This window comes from Apis mellifera, linkage group LG3, assembly GCF_003254395.2.
Source record: "Apis mellifera strain DH4 linkage group LG3, Amel_HAv3.1, whole genome shotgun sequence".
NCBI classification, from domain to species: domain Eukaryota; kingdom Metazoa; phylum Arthropoda; class Insecta; order Hymenoptera; family Apidae; genus Apis; species Apis mellifera.
Window position 1 is genome coordinate 2,367,412 of NC_037640.1, and position 17,962 is coordinate 2,385,373.

Sequence of the window (17,962 nt, forward strand, 5' to 3'; positions counted from 1 at the left end):
TTGCTTCGTAATGGTTTCATTTAGTTGTAATAATTATATTATGAAAATTTTCTATTTTATTATAAATATTAGTAAATTTATAAAATAATAATATTTTCACTCAAAAGAATAATTGTATGTTAAAAATTTGAATTTATTGTCTTTAATAAAACAGCATTATTAATATTTATATTAGTATTGCTTCTTTTATATAGACGAATATATAAAATCGAAAATAATGAATTTTTTTATAATTATTAAATTAAAATCTTATATAAAATCACATAAATATTACATTAATTTTTAATTTTTTTATATAGTTTCAATTATATGAAAAATTAGTTTGAATAAAAAATTAAATTATTAAAAAATATTCTTTTAATCTAGTTGAATTGAAAGTAATGAAATAGTAACGAATTCATTATCTTTTTTGTTCTCAATGTGTAAGTGCATAGACTTATGGTCGTATATTATATAGATATGCATATTGTACATTTTTTGTGTAATTCATGTTTATTAATATTATTTATAAACAATATAATACATTAAAAGCATTGTATAACTTTTTAAAATTAAAAGAGAGTATATAATTTTATATAAAAAGGGCTTGGTCGAAGATCATTTTAAAAATAAATTCTTCACTCGAATCGGCCCGTCCCTGAGTAATCAATATGGCCTCCAGGTCTACGCGGGGCACGCTAACGTAGTGTAGATATTTCTTCAAAAATCTGTAGAACAAACAGTTTCTGTGATAATATAATTAGTCAAGCTGTTAAAGAGTGTATGGAAAGATATTTTCGTGGTATTTTATAAAATATCAGTGATAGTATTCAGTCAGGAACAAATTTAGAAGGCATTCCACTGCCGTTGTAACTACTACTTGTACTTTGCGGAAGACATCGTCAACGTTACAGTACGATTCAGTAGTCGTTCAGCATTTAACAATTAATTTATTGATCGCTAAATCTTACAATGAGGTGGCAATTTAAGTGTAAAGATTCATAGTTTCCAGTTATTAAAATCTAATATTATGTCTGAAAATAAGAGCAAAGAAGATGCCACGATGGAGGGTTGTCAAGAAGGGGGCGAAGAAGAAGGTATGGCTGCCGAAAGGGTCGAAGATAAGGTCAGTATCCAACAGATTCTCGAGGGTATGACTAATGAATTTAACAAAAGTGTAAGTCCTGTCAAAAGTACAGAAATTAATCGATCAGAAAAATTGGATCATGAGGAAATTGAAAAATCGGAGATAAATTTTGATAAATCAGCAATTGAAAAAGAACTTGCTGGAGATAAGGATATAGAAGATATTTCAATAAAGCAAAAAACTACAGAATCAATGTCAATAGATGAAAATCATAGAGAAGATCATAAAGAAGATACTGGAAAACAAGAAATTTTGAAAAAAGATAATGGAATTCCGCGTATCGTTCTTACATTCAGAACAATCGACGAAAATACTGATGATGGTAAAAAAACAAAGATATCAAGTTGTTCCTCCAACCTTACTTTAGTTCCTGATGAATTGGTAAATTGTGATCAAATTGGCGGTGTTTCTGTTAAAATTGAAAATTCAGATGAAAACTCCGATAATATTGAGAAATCAGATTCAGAAGAAGGTAGACCAGAAGAAGTAGTCATAGAATCAAAAAATAAAGAATCAGAGGAAAAGATAGAAGAATCAAAATTACCAAAAGAAGATATGAGGGTAATAACAGAAGATAAAACTACTATTTCTAATGAAAAAACAAAGACTGATGAAGCAGATACTTCAATAGAACCTACAGAACAGGTGGATCAAGCAGACAGCACAGTTCCAGTTACTAGGAAAAGAAGAACAGGACGACCTAGATTAAGAGCACTTAGGTTTTTTATTTTCTTTCATTTCAAATATATAAAATATTATGCATGATATTTGTAAACATTTCATGACATTTTTAGTGATCACACTGAAGAATCTCCAGGTCCTAAACGTTCTGCAAGGAGACTGTGTAAAGAAACATTAAAGAGTACTGTATTAGAAAATGCAATGGCAAGGAAAGAAAAATCTAATTATACAGAAGAAAATTTACAATTTAAAAAACAGCGGAAATATAACAAACCAGGAAGACCTAAAAAGGTGATACAAGGAAAGGATCAAAACAAACAGTTGCAAACTAAACCTCCTGATATACGTCAGGAAATAGAATCTTCCATTTCAGATGGAAATATCACTATTTCTGAGGTAAATTCAACATTAGAATATTCTAGAAATTCTATATCAGAAAATAATGCAAATGAGACAATCCTGGATGAATCACAAAGTTATTCATCTGATTTTGATGGTATGCCAAAATTATCTCCTATGATAAAAAGTTCAGAATCTCAAACAAAATTGAATAACTCAATTGGTAGTTCCACAAGCGATGATATATCTTTAGCAGATATTGAAAAACCATTTCTAAAACCTGCTGCTGGTAGACCTAAACGAGAAAGAGGAAGACCTAGAGGAAGTCAAGCTGCAAGAAAAATAGCAAAAGCAGATTCATTCGAAGGTATGAGAGGTATATTTTATACAATATAAAATAGATTTTTTACTTCAATTTATTTTAAATTTTTGAATTATATGTATACTTATATATTTTTTTTTAGATGGTTCTGTATCAATTGCAGAAACAGGCAAAAATAATGATTATCCTGAAGGTAATATTTTAAAATTGTTTAATATTATAATTATTACAAAGAATGATTATGTTAATTTATATATGAATATTGTAGAAAGCATTGTACCTATAAAAAGAACAAGAAGAAGTATGGCTCCAAGTCCAAGTCCTGCAGAAGGACAAGCCTCAAAGCCAGAATCAACAGCAATTATGAGTGAAGTTAGTAGAATGAATGAAAAAAATTATATATATTTATTATTTATTTAACAATTTTATTTTATTTAAAGTATATATTTCATATCTTTTATTATATTTTTCAGACATATAGTCAATCAATGTTATGTTTATGTCAAGTAAGATCTCAACTATATGTAACAATAACTGGTTCTGGAGCACCATTATATTGTACTGCAATAGATTCCATTGATAATAGATTGGTAGGATGTTGTAATGAAGTTGATAGCAATGATGTGGCAATGAGAAGACCGAGTACACGTGTTCCTTTTATTATTTTATGTCGAATGCATAAAGAAAGGCTTTTGAGACATAATTGTTGCCCTTCTTGTGGATTGTTTTGTTCACAAGGAAGATTTATACAATGTATTAATGGTCATCAATATCATCGTGAATGTGAAATTTATCCAAATAAAAAAGGCGTATGTCCACATTGTGGAAACGAAACTACAGCATATGATGTAATGGTCACCATGAGTGGATTAAGAAAACCTGTATTCATTCCAACTCGAAAAAAATTTTCCAAGCTTCCTTCTGCAAAAATGAGTTTACCAGGGAAAGGTGACAATACAAAGTTGGCAGAGCGTCCTCCTAGTCCTTTGATTCAACCAGATATTATTAAAATACCTGAACCATCTGTTAATTCTGAAAGACCTGAACGTTATACTATTATGAGTCTCTATACATCTGTGAAAAATGGAGATTTAGAAAAACTAGTTAATGTTTTAGGTGCGTTATTATATATACTTTTCAATTAAAAAAATCATTTATAAATTATCTTAATATTTTAGCATGTGGATATAATGCAAATCATACATTCCGGGATTATGCTCATCGGACTGGACTTCATATAGCCGCGGATAAAGGTCATTTGTCTTGCGTACATGTACTAGTGCAAGCTGGCGCTCAATTAGACGTGATGGATAGAAATCAATTAACACCTTTAATGTTAGCTGCTAGTAAGGGTAAAGCTGATGTAGTAAAATATTTAATAAGGATAGGTGCTGATGTTACATTGAAAGGAGAAGATGGTATGACTGCTTTGCATATGGCTGCTAAATCTGGTCATTTAGAAGTATGTAGGATAATTTTGACAGAATGCAAAGCACCAAGAACATTAGTAGGTAATTAAATTTTTATTAAAATGATATACTATATTATATTATATGAATTGTTTTTATATTGCATGTAATGATAATTATTATATTTCATTAGATTCAGTTGATGATGGTGGATGGACTAGTTTAATTTGGGCATGTGAGTTTTGTCATACTGACGTCGCACGATTCTTATTAGATAGAAAGTGCGATCCTTTAATTCGAGATGCAGAACAAAACATAGCATTACATTGGAGTGCTTTTAGTGGAAGTTCAGAAATTACAGAAATGCTACTTAATGAAGGTTGTGATGTAAATGCTGTTAATGTTCATGGTGACACACCTTTGTAAGTTTTTAAATAATTATATTTATTTTTAGTATATTTAAAATGATAAGTTTTCATATATAATTATATATAATTTAATGATATTATAGGCATATAGCAGCAAGACAAGATCAATATGCAGTTAGTGTTCTTTTATTAGCTCGTGGTGCTAAAATAGGAGAAGTTAATGCTGCAGGTGAAACAGCAGTAAATTGCTGTACAAATGATGGTGATACTATGTCTGCTTTAAGATTAAATGCCAAAGTCAACGAACTTTCTGAACATATGTGGGAAAAAACAATCAAAATATTAACTAAGTAATTATAAAATTTAATGTTTTTATTTTTAATAAAAAAATAATAGTGAAATATTTATTACTTTATTTTTGTAGTGATATCTCACGTGGTAAAGAAACAAATCCAATACAATGTGTTAATGGCTATGATTCAGAAGATAAGCCAACAGATTTTCTTTATGTAACCGAAAATTGTTTTACTAGTAATATAAATGTTGATCGTACAATAACATCTTTACAATCTTGTCGATGTGAAGATAATTGTAGTTCAGAAAAATGTTTATGTGGAAACATAAGTTTAAGATGTTGGTATGATGAAGAAGGAAAATTGATTCCAGAATTTAATTATACCGGTAATATGCTGCTTGAATATTATATTTTTTTATAATATATAAAAAAATATCTTCTATTTAGGTCTTTTATTTTTTATTTAGATCCTCCAATGTTATTTGAATGCAATCCAGCATGTGACTGTAATCGTATAACATGTAATAATCGTGTTATTCAACATGGTCTGACGCAAAGATTTCAATTATTTCGAACCAAAGGTAAAGGATGGGGACTTAGAACGCTACGGCACATTCCGAAAGGTTCCTATGTATGTGAATATGTTGGCGAAATTATTTCGGATTCTGAAGCAGATCATCGAGAAGATGATTCTTATTTATTTGATTTAGATAATAGAGTGAGTATCCAACATTGGAAAATATAAAGATTGAATGATTAAAGATCAAATTTTATATGGATATAGGATGGAGAAACATATTGTATTGATGCCAGACGGTATGGAAACATCGCTCGTTTTATAAATCATTCTTGTGCACCCAATCTCTTGCCCGTGCGAGTATTTGTTGAGCATCAGGATTTGCATTTTCCTAGGATAGCATTTTTTGCGAATCGCGACATCGAGGCAGATGAAGAGCTCGGGTATGTTAAAAAAAAACGATTGGCACGTGGAAATTACAACACATGTATATATTAGTAAACGACGTTTCATGCTATTTCTTTTGATTAATAAACCATTTCTGGTTTGGTTTTGGTTGGCTAATCGATATCGCTGGTAATTTTAGTTTCTTCGCCTTATTCTTTCTCAAAATTCTGCTTCCCTCTTTCTAAATATGTGAGCTTAATGTTGTTTCCATATCTTAAAATAGATAAATTGACATATCGAGTATAATATTTATTACTTTATTTTCCTTTTCTCTCACTGATTTTGAAGATGGTAAGTTTTCGTATTATCTTTATTAAGAAGATTAGTTTACTGAACTGTATAGTTATTATTAATTATAAGAACTTGAAGGCTACAAGGAATATATTTATTTCTCTTTGTCATTCTTGAACATCGATTTTTATTAATATAATATATTTATCATGAAGATCAATACGGAATTGTTTGCCTTCAGCTTCGATTATGGAGAGAAATTCTGGATAATAAAATGCAAGTCATTCACATGTACCTGTGGAGCCGAAAACTGCCGATATTCTGAGAAGACTATACAAGTTACTTTGGACAACTACCGCAGAAAAATACAGCAAGAAGAAATGCTGGCAGCTCAATCATCGTAATCCTAAACCAATTTAGCAAATTCTATATATACTTATTTTAGTTATTAGTTTAATGTTCTTCCTTCTTATTACTCGGAATGTTAATAGAGAGAATCTCTAATTTTTCCATTTACTTTAAAACGATCTTAAATTATGAAATTGAAAGAAAGTACAAGTACAAATGGTGGTGGGATTTGAATTTGACAAAAATAATTAAAGAAAGTGTTATCTTGCTATACGAGCTAAGAAGGAACTACGTTTTTCTTATTCCAGTTCGTTGAAATCGAACACATCGAAATCCATATTAATTTTTCAATTGATCATATTTTCCTATTTTTGCCAATTATCTTGAAGATATAAAATTTATCATAAAAATATTTGGACGCTATAATTTTAATTTATATGCTCTACATTTACAATAAATATGCTTAAAGTAAAAAAAAAAAAAAATGTTTTGCATTATATTGAAGCATAGTATAGTTATTAGAATATAAAAATTTTCTTAGTACAAATTGTTATTAGATATTTAAAATGAATTTTCGAATATAAAAATATAGAAATAATCGAATATTTAACAAAGTTAAAATAAATAAAATAATAATTTTTTATAGGAGTCAAATTGGATTTTATATCCTTTTAGTTTTATGATACATTTTAACTAGTTCAATGTGAAAATTATTTTTTGTTCATAATATTTTATATCTTATTTCTATTTTAGATGAATTTATCATTTTTCTCGAATATACTCGAATATGTATTAATTTTATTTATTTTCTATTTATGATCTAATTTCTTGCAGAATTGTCATTTATTGTCACAATTTGTAGTATATTCAAATATTTTCATAAATTAATGAAATTAAAAATGAACTTCGATTTATCTTATAGTATTCAGATAATAAACTAGCAAATTTTTTCTTTTTTTGTACAAAATAAATTAATAAATTTTTTGTTTTCTATATTTATATATTTTACTATAATATTATATGTAATATTATAATTCTTTTATAATATTATATATAGATAATCAAATATTTTAGTTATTTTAACTTAATTTTGTAAGTGTCCAAATATTTTTGCAATATAAAAATTCATATTTTGTCATTTTTTAAAATAACAAATGAATTAAGACAAAAATTTTTTGTTTAATATCTACATATTATGCTATAAACTGCAAAACATTGTTGATTTATTTACATTTATTTTAGATATAGAGCATAGAAGTCGAGGGTTCGAATATTTTTGTGATCATTTGTATCTCAGGAGATGTGCCACTTTATGATTCTTAGTTTTTAAATAATAAAATAATGATATGCATAATATATAATTGTTATATAGATTCTGTACGTAACGTATGGATTATAAAGGAATGTGTGTTTATAATTATTATAGTTTTGCGAACGATGTGTGTGATTAGGAAAGAATTAAGTACTGGTTGGTGTACGTTATGAATGCAGTATGTTTGAAATTCGTAACAAATTTCGTATTTCGATTAAAGTTACGAATTCGATATTTGCTTATTGAGTTGTAGAGAATGATTGTTTATAAATGTTCGTATTATTACAAACAGTTTAGAACATAAGTACACCTTTTTGTACAAATTATTGATTTTTTGTATAATAAAAGAAATGTAGTTCTTTTTAAGATATATTTTTGTTTAATTTTTGAATACCCGATTTGAATAATAATATCTTCAGCAACTTTAATAGTGAACTTGTAAGAATAGCTTTATAAGATGATAAAGAAAGCTACAACCACAGATAAGATAAAGAATAGATTTAACATTCAACGCATTTTCTTGTTCTATGTTTTAGGGGCTCCAGAGCTCCCTTACTATTTTACTGTTATTTTCATAGACCTAATTTTCAACATTATAAAATTCAACAATTCAACATAATAAAATTAAAATTCAAGTTAAATCTTAATGTGAAATCATAAATAAAGAATAAAAATAAAATATCATATATGACAGAATATTTTATATTATTTTTATATTTTATATTATATAATTTTATATTATATAATTTTATATTATAATTTTATATAATATCTTATTATCCTAAATTTGTATAAAATATTAATTTAAATTAAGGATTATTCTTTTATAAGAATAAAAATTTGGAGAAAATCAAAATGTTTTTATTAGAATAATACATATAAAATAATTTTCATTATTTTAGAGTTAAGAAAATAAATTATTATAAAATATTATGAAAAATAGAAATTTTTAATAATTTATAATAAAATATCATACAAATCTATAAAATATATAAATTGAAATAGTATTGGAATTTTTTTCTGATCTTATGTGCTTTTAATTTAGTATAAATTACTTACATAAAAACTTTTATTTCATATTATAATTATTTTCGATAATTGATGATAATGATTATTTTAATATATGATTATTATTTTATATCTACTTACATATATACATACTCTATTTTTCTCGTTAAATGTCATTTATTTGGCAACTATGAATTATAAATTAGCATAGTAAAAATTTACATTTAATTTTCATAAAAATATAATGTTGTAATAAATGGTTGGAATCGTAAAAGAATAAAAAATCTAAAAATCGTTGAATTTTTATCGTTATATTCGAAAAATCATTTTTTATTCCATCGGTAAATATCGTGTGTTTTCGCCAAACTTCGCAATAGTAATAAAGTTTAATGTTTTTATATATGGATTTCGAAGGAAGGTTATTTCTTACCAAACTAAGTAAATAACTAAATAAATTGGAATTGTAATATTTTAATAAAATGTTACATTAATTAATTATTCTCTAATAATATAAAGAAAAAATTGTAATTATTTATTTTCAAAAAATCTATTATAAATTATATTATTGTAATAATTTTATATTATAATACATTTATTTATTAATTGATTGATTGATTTATGTATTTAATAAATATTGTTTATTTATTAATAAATAAATCATCATTGTATTTCTAAAATATTTCTAAATACTTTGTAATTTAAAATTTTTTCAATATTAAATATTTTTTTTTTATATTTTAAAGTAAATTCAAAAATTTTAATTTATATTATAAAAATTTTCAAGTATTTATAATATATATTATATTGAAAAATACGATTTAAAGTATAAACGAAAATTTACAACATATAATTTTTGTAACAGTTATATGAAATTTATTGAAATAATTTAAATATTTGCTATATTAAAAAGTATTTTATAATTTATAAATAATATTTTAAATATCTATTCAATTTTTTTAATTATGTTATAGAAAATGAATAGCAATTGTTTATAGAAGAGTAATATTAATTTATAATTAAAAGCTTCGGAACTAAAAATATATTTAATAAAATAATAATCATTTCTAAAAATAATAAATATAATATATTTGATATATTATTGAAAAAATACAAAAATATATTTGATTATATTTGAAAATAATTATATTAAATTAATAAAATATTATATAATTATATTAAATTAACAAATAATAAATTATTATTAATAACAAATAATAATTTTATATATTAAAATTATATATTATATTGTATATTAAAATTAATAAAATAAATAAATAATATTAATGATTATAAAATTTAAAGAAATTCAGAGGCAATCAATCAATGACATATTTTTTTTTTTAAATGTTTTATTTAAATATCATTAGTCAACTATAAAATAAATATTTGCTTAATGTGCATATCTCATATAGCAAATAATTCAGAATTCCGAATTGAAAGAAGTGTAGTATGATTCTAAGTTTTTTGAAGAAATTTATCTCAAAAAGAAATCTATAATAATTAAAAATAAATTGTAAAATTTCTTCTAGAATAGAAATAAGTCTAGGACATTTGTATGCAAATCAAATAGAATGAATATGATAAATTGTTATTATAATTATCGATGCAATTGAAAAACAATTCTGAGAATGCACATGAAGATTTTGAATACATAATATCATATGATAAGATTATGAATGAGATAATTAAATGAAAAGGAGAATTAGATGAATGTGATGCAGAAATATTATAAACGAGCGAAGAAGAAGTGAGCAAATAAAGTGTTTTTATTATAAAAAGAATTCTTTTGTATTTTTTAATTTTCTTCCATATATGAGAGATTTAAATTAAAATAATTTTTATATAAATATAAAAATTAAATATATAATAGATATATAATAGATATTTTATATAAATATATATTAGATAGATTGTATTAAGATTTTTGATTAATAGGTTAAGCAAAAAGACAATAAAGTTGATCAGATATCTAAACTGTTTCTTAAACGCATTAATTTTGCAGAACAAGATAGACAAAGAGAGCAAATAGTGGGAGAAGGATAAAGATAGAATAAAAATTGTGAAATCAACGCCATCTCTAGAGTGCCGCAAATGAAACACATAAAAAAGGATAATAAATAAAAAGAAAAAGATGGAGATAGAGCAAGAATTGGCTATTAGTGCCATCTTTTGAGTACTAAAGATATTTCTTTACTCACAGGATAAAGTAGATTAAGAATTAAAAAACAACGCCATCTTTTGCATATTTTTAGAAACATTATTCTTTGAAAATATATTTTTTGTCGAGAGATGGCATTAGTTGTCAATTCCGATTCTCTATTTATCCTTTTCTAATTATTTGCTATCCTTTTTTATGTGTTTCATTTGCGGCACTCTGAAGATGGCGCTAATTGTTGAATTTTTACTCTATTTCTGTCTTTTTCCCACTATTCGCTTTCCTTGTCTATCTTTAATCTTGGGATTAAGTACAGGCGGGTAAACAGGAAATAATTCAACATACTTTCATTTTTTTTTTAAATTACAATGCGTTTTAATCTGTAATGGATATTACAAAAATGGATATAACTATTCTTAGTTTTATATAAATATAGAACTAAATAATTTTATATAAATATAGAACTAAAATTTGAATTAAATTTTGAGAATATAAAGTAAATTTAAAATTCTAATTTGTATAATATTAATTGTAATTTAATATGTTATAATTATTGTTATAATTATAAAATTATTATATAAAAAAAAACTAAAAAAATTATTGTATAATATTCTATAAAATTATTACAAATTATTATAATTATTATAAATTAAAATTATTATTTTATTTCTTATTCTTATTTCTTTTAAATAAATTTTAATATATATAAAAAGATATGATATGAAAATCATTTTTTACGACATCGAGGAAGATTTCATAAACTATGTGTATAATTTTTATATAATTTTTATTATTGTAATTAATTGTTAGATAAATTAAGAATAAAAATATAAAAATTACAAAATTATTTACCATTGAAAATTGATATAACTTATGATTTTATTTAAATTCTTTTTTAATTATTTTTTAATATTATAATTACAATTAGAATATTTCAATACAGTTATAAATCGAAAATTAAAATCATAAAACAATAAATCTAATTTAATTTTATTAAAAGTATGTATTATTACTTATAATATCACAATAAAATTTTAAATTCAAAATTTTTAAAATCTAAAAATTGATAATTTATTGAATTCGTACACTCTGAATTCACTTATGGTCATTTTCAAATTGTTTTCCGTGTAAATTTCAATTAAAATATTTCACACAATATATTTATTAAGTTAAAATTAATAAATAAGATAATAAATTTAACGAAAAAACATATATTTCGTAAAAATATATGTTAATTATTTATTTATAATATTATAATAAATCGATGGATTCATAAATCAACAATAAAAATCTAAAAATTAATAAATTATTAATTATTATATTCGAAAAATCGATTTTGAAATATTCGGTATAGATCGTATATGTTCGTGGCGCGCGACGTCCCATAAATACGAGACAAGTTACGAACGAGCGATCATTTCGTAATGAACTTGGCTGAAGGAAACATCGATATTATAATACAATATTATAACACTATATAATATATTTAACAGAGAATAATTTTTAATAATTTATTTTTGTAACATTTATTATAAATTAAAATTTATAATATTGCCAATATTTTAAATTAATGTTTTATATTATTTATTTGTTTTACTTTTTAATTTATACTTATTTATTGCTCCATTTATTTTTAAACATTTATTTATTTTTTATTTATTTATTTCTTTAATTATTTACAATACTTATTATACGATTTTTTATTTGTCCATTTATTGATTTATTAATTTATTATTAATTTAAATTTTATTTATTTATTAATTTATACTTTCATATTTTTTTATTTTTAGTTTCATTTATTAGTACTTTCATTTATTTATTATTATTTTAATTTATTTTTATTTTTTTAATTTATCTTTATTTTAAATTTTTAATTTAATTTTTTAATTTAACTTAATTCTTAATTTTAATTTTAATTTTAATTTCAAATATTTTTATTTACTTCAAAATTATTTTCTTTTAATTTTTAATTTTTTTTAAATCTTTTAATTTAATATTGATTTATAATATTAAATATTTATTTGTAATATAAATTTATTTGTAATATAAATTTACTTTTTAATTAATATTTATTTATTGCTTTGTTCATTTATTTATTTATACATTCGTTTGCTTAAACATTTATTTTTTGATTTATTTATTTCTTTAACTATTTATACAATTGTTTATACATTTCTTTATCCATTACTGATAAATTCTTTCAGCTAAGTTCATTTACTTTATATACATTTATCTATTAATTTATTATTTTTTTTTTTATAATATATTATAAAAGAATTTTAATTTATTTTATTATATATTTTTTTTTTATTATGAGGGTCTCGATGCGTAGTCACCTCCTCGTTGGTGAGACCTGGTAATTGGCATCGCTTTTCAAATTTTTTTTCCATTTAAAAAATATAATTTTACTTCAAATTTCATTAGAAAATTTTTGAAATATTTTAAATTTAAAAATATTAAGATATATTTCATTAATAATTTTTGAAAAGCGATGACAAGCGAAGAGCTACGCATATCTACAATCCAGTCTAAAATATGATTCTCTTTAATTATTTTGTTTAATTTATTGATAGACTAGATTGCAGGTACTAATAAAATCTGTACAAGGATATCATTATTTTTATTTTATTTCTAAATTTTTAAATAAAAATTTTAAGTAACTTCATCTTTTTTCTTTCTTTCTAAATAATACGAGAATATCCTTGATACAGATATATTAATTATAAACGAATATTAATAAGATTAAATTTATTGTAAGCGCATCCGTATCAAATATATATTTCCTAGCTTAAAGCGAAAAAAAAGAAAAAATTCTCAATTATTTTATTCCTATTCATTCTCTTTTCTTTTTGTTGCTTTTTAATTTCATCTCGAATTTTCATACTTATAGTTATTCAAATTGTTTTTTACTTTCTCCCTGAACTCGTTATTTTGTTTATTTTATGTTTGTTGTTTTTTCATTTTTTATTTCAAGTTACTCACATATCATGCAATTATGTTGCAGGAGTCGCTGGACTGATGCTCTACTTCCGATGGCCACTTCGAGGGTCCGTGCTCTGATCGATTGGTATCTTTGAGTACTCGATTTGAGTTAGGTCTTGTAGTCGAACATCTCTCATTTCTCGTAAATCGGCTCCGGTGGCCAGGGATTTATCCCTTCTGTGTCGTCAGAACATTCTGTTAGCTATTAGACCACTGTCGTAACCCCTGATTGGTCACGACTGGAAAGTATCATTTGTCCAGCGACTCATATAAGCCAACTGATATAAGTCGTGATATGAGGGTGATAGTTAGATAGATAGATAGGAACTTGGTTGTTTTATTTCTTCTAAATCTTTCTATCTCTTTTCATCTCTTTTGCTTTTTTTATTTATTTTTTTTCTTTCTGGATTTCTGGATTTCATTCTTTTTTGTAGAAAATTTTTTTTAATAAAAGGAATGTAATTTTTAGTAAAAGAGATAATATTATTCTTGTTTCGCTTTAAGCAGGATTGATATCTTTGATACGGATGCTGCCATTCATTTTAGATTTTAAGTGTAGTGTTAAGATCTAGATTAAGTTAATTTTAAGATCTAGATTAAGTTAGTATAAGATTTCATCGATGAACAACAGCGATTTAATTGTATAAATTTGTTTATAAAAATCTATTGTATTTTATTGTAATTAATTTTTATACTAAAATTCTATTTATATTTCAGTATTTTATATTTTAACATATTATAATTTCTTTTTTATGTTTCAGTTTTTACAGAGTCACGTAATTTTTATTAATTTTTACTAATTTATATAATTTTCTTTCTTATATCATTCTAATTCAATATATATTTAATATATCTCATTTTTTAAATTCTTATATTTTTTAATTTGTTTAAATTAATTATTAATTTTAATGTTTTATTTTTATTTTTTTTATTTTAGGTGAATCTCGATGCATAGTCATCCTCCTTGTTGGTGAGACTCGGTAATTGGCATCAAATTTCAAAATTTTCTTATTAAAAACAATACATGAGATATATTTTATTCAAAAAATTTTAGTTTCATAATTTTTTAATTCATTTAATTCATTTTTTTAATGTTTCAGTTTTATTTAATTTAGCTTTTAGTTAGCTTTTATATTTTATATATTTTTTTTTATATTACATTCTTTATTTCATATTTATTTAATTTTTATTTTAAATTTTTAAATTTTTTGTGTTTTATTCTTCTCTAATTTGATTAATTTTTACGTCAAATTAATTTTTATAATTAATTCTTATTATATTTTTCATAAATAAAAGATTTTAAATAGAAAACTATAATTAATGAATATTATATAATGCTTCAATTTTCGCGCGTTATATAAGGAACTATATAAAGTAAATAAGGAACTATATCGTTTCAACCAATCAGAAAGCCTTTAACAATGTTTGTGAGGCATGGCGTCATTCTTGTGTCGAAAATCGTCGTGAAAGGACATGTTGCCGGTACGAGTGTCTCAATTACGCAGTAAGTATTTAATTCTATTTTTACTTATTGTGGATTTTATTGTGCAATTTTTAGATCACGTTAAACATTGTGATAATAAAATTAATTAATCTTACTAGTTTTTTGTGTTTTTTCGTTCGATTGACTATTTGATTGTTGAGGTTATTAGTATTAGTCGTATTATAAATATTTCAATTAGGATTTCAATTCATTATTTTAATATAATTTTAATTATTTATTGTATATATCTATAATTCTAATTATTTTTATATTTATTTTATGATTTTGATTTTTATTTGTGTAGATTCGATTGTACTGGACGTCAAAGAACTTTTATAACATATATACGACAATTTATTAGTGATGATTCTTCTGCATATTAGGTAATAATATATTTTTTCTTAACAAAAATGTACTTAAGATAGATTTCTTTTGTTTTTTTCTTCGAATGAAATGAATATACAGTAGTTTATCGTAATAAATTTTATTTCGTAAAATTATTTTAATAATATATATACATATATACATATTCGTTTTTCAATGTGTCTAACTGTATAACTGTATTGTTTATATTTTTTTCTTTTTCTTGTTCATGTTGTACTGTAAGCTATAAACATATTTTATTATATCTTTTCCAAGAAATTAGAATTAGAATGCTAGACGTTTCGATCTATTATCGAGCTATCGAACGTATTCTCTACTTGTATTTCGATAATCGAAATTGCGAGGTATCATTGTAATATCGATAATTGCAGTCAGTTTAGACGAGTAATTTTTCCGTGAAGTGTGTGATTTTTTTGTTGCGTAGTTTTAGTTTTATAATTGTTCTTTTTTTACTTATATTTTTGGTGGATATTATATATTTTTAGTGGACGTTAATAATACGTATTCTTTATCGTAATTAGAAATTCTTTAGTGATTTAATTATTCTTTTTCTTTCATTTATCAATATTTTAGAATGACAGGTTAGAGTTATAAATATTTTACATTTTGACTTTTTAACATTAAATTAGTGTTTGATTATTATTTTATTTTGATATATTTAATTAGTTTTTTACATTTATATAATAATTTTGATTTTATTTCGTGCAGATTATTATAAGTGCTTTCCGTGGAAGAAATGCTTTGGCGGGAAGACGGCGGGAAGGCGGGAAAAATTCCAATATGGACGCCATCAAGCTTTTTTTCATCAACGATGATGTGGTAAAGTCTGATATTTTTGTATGTATAATCATTATTTTCTTTTTTTACATATCATTTTTATTCTTTTTATTTTTATTCTTATTTCTACTAATATAATTTCGAATTTTCAGAGAATTTTTGCGGCCACGTGCAATGTGGTCAGTAGAATCAGTGTTTGCTTCGTAAATTTTTTTAATCTTTCAGTGGATACGCGAAATTAGAGTCAGTGTTTGTTCGTTAATTTAAATTATATTGTATTTATTTGTAAAATATATGTTTCGGGTATTCGAGTCAGTGTTTTTCTTAAGAAGAGAAAGCAATCATTTGAATAGGTAATTATTTTTAGATTATTTAAAATTTTTTTTTTCTATCGAAACAAAATTATTAGATTTTTGATTTTAAAATTTTAAATCTTTATATTAAAATCTAAATTTTTATTATCATTAAAATTTCTTTCTTACTATTATATTATTCTGATTTTTATCATTTTATATTTCAATTTTTTTCTAACAATTTGTATTATACTTTGTATTATGTTTTTCTATTTTTTTTGTTATAGTTTTATAATTTCCTGTTACACGATGATAATCTTCTTAATAACTTCTGGACTACGACACAATGAAGGCGTTCATCGCATCATATGGTGAGTCGCATGTTTTTTGATTCCTCTGATCACTCAACCATGTCGTAGGATGAAAGATCCGAATCGACACGAGTGATTGGTTGTATACGTAGAATTTTGCACGAGCATAGTGACCACGAATATTTATTATATTCGTGAGTAGTAACATTTTGTTTGTACATGTTTTATTTATTAGATTAGGCTAGGTCTTCTTGTGCATCAAATTTAATATTACTATTATTTTAATAATTTATTTATTGATATGAATGTTAGTTAGAAAGTTTATTCAATATAGATATTAGAAAATATTCAAATATTGTGCAAGTTATACGAATATTCAAATAAATAATAAATAATGAAATAAAAAATAATTTTTTAATTTTTCTTTTTCTTCATGATAATATTTGATTTAGTTACTTAACTTTTAAGATGATAAAGATAATAAACTTTTATTTTCAATTATTATTTTTAATATTTTATCAATAAACAATAAATTTTATGTGCAAGAAGACACTTCGCGACAGACAGATTTTAAAATCAAAGCTATAAATTTTGAATACTTTTTTTGAATATTTTTAAAAATATGCTTTGATGGAGGAATCGTCTGAGGATATTTTTATTAACATTTAACTATGAATCAAGATATTTCATTTCATTGTGTCTTTTTTCATAAATATATTTCTTTTTAATTAATAATATCTTTTCATAAAATATTAGAATTTGTAATAATTTATTATTGATATTGATTATTGTTATTGATAAAAAGTAAACTATAAATCATTCAAATTTCACATAAGATGATAATATAGAAAATGAAAACTCATTAGCCCGTTAAATACAAAATATTAATATCTTTTTTAGCTTAGGATTTTCAGATTTAACCCTTTCCATGTTCATTGCCAGGATCTCACTCACGTGCCTAGGTGCCACTTGGGTGAGGGAGAGGCAATGGGCATGATGACCATAGTTCATAAGTTTAATAAAAAATTTTCAGCGACTGACGATTGTTAGTGTATCGTGCACGACGTATTTTCCACATTGTGTGTGTATGGTTAGGCTGTGGAATTGCGTCGTTTCGTTTAACTCACAATTATTAAGCTATCAATTTATATCATTTATTAGAACAATAAAACAA

General features: G+C 23.5%; 1 protein-coding gene and 1 long non-coding RNA gene across 5 annotated transcripts; both read left to right on the plus strand.

Moving 5' to 3' along the window:
* The first annotated feature begins 568 nt into the window (after window positions 1-568).
* Window positions 569-6,635, plus strand: LOC413388 (histone-lysine N-methyltransferase EHMT2). 3 transcript variants are annotated; one of them, XM_396833.7, is made up of 12 exons: window positions 570-1,845; window positions 1,921-2,513; window positions 2,611-2,661; window positions 2,737-2,840; window positions 2,942-3,584; window positions 3,647-3,979; window positions 4,071-4,299; window positions 4,389-4,595; window positions 4,670-4,926; window positions 5,008-5,258; window positions 5,325-5,500; window positions 5,977-6,633. In XM_396833.7, exons 1-12 carry the CDS (start codon window positions 1,010-1,012, stop codon window positions 6,137-6,139), a joined length of 3,843 nt encoding a protein of 1,280 aa, XP_396833.4. In that variant the 5' UTR covers window positions 570-1,009; the 3' UTR covers window positions 6,140-6,633. The 3 variants fall into 3 exon arrangements, with proteins under 3 accessions (XP_006558041.1, XP_006558042.1, XP_396833.4); XM_006557978.3 differs by having other exon boundaries at window positions 569-1,845; window positions 2,611-2,840; window positions 5,977-6,635; XM_006557979.3 differs by lacking the exon at window positions 5,325-5,500 and having other exon boundaries at window positions 569-1,845; window positions 5,977-6,135.
* Window positions 6,636-15,327: 8,692 nt separating this feature from the next.
* Window positions 15,328-17,039, plus strand: LOC113218649. 2 transcript variants are annotated; one of them, XR_003304375.1, is made up of 4 exons: window positions 15,328-15,406; window positions 16,116-16,244; window positions 16,337-16,537; window positions 16,765-17,039. It is a non-coding gene; the product is annotated as an uncharacterized LOC113218649 (long non-coding RNA). The 2 variants fall into 2 exon arrangements; XR_003304376.1 differs by having other exon boundaries at window positions 16,116-16,226.
* Window positions 17,040-17,962: the final 923 nt, after the last annotated feature.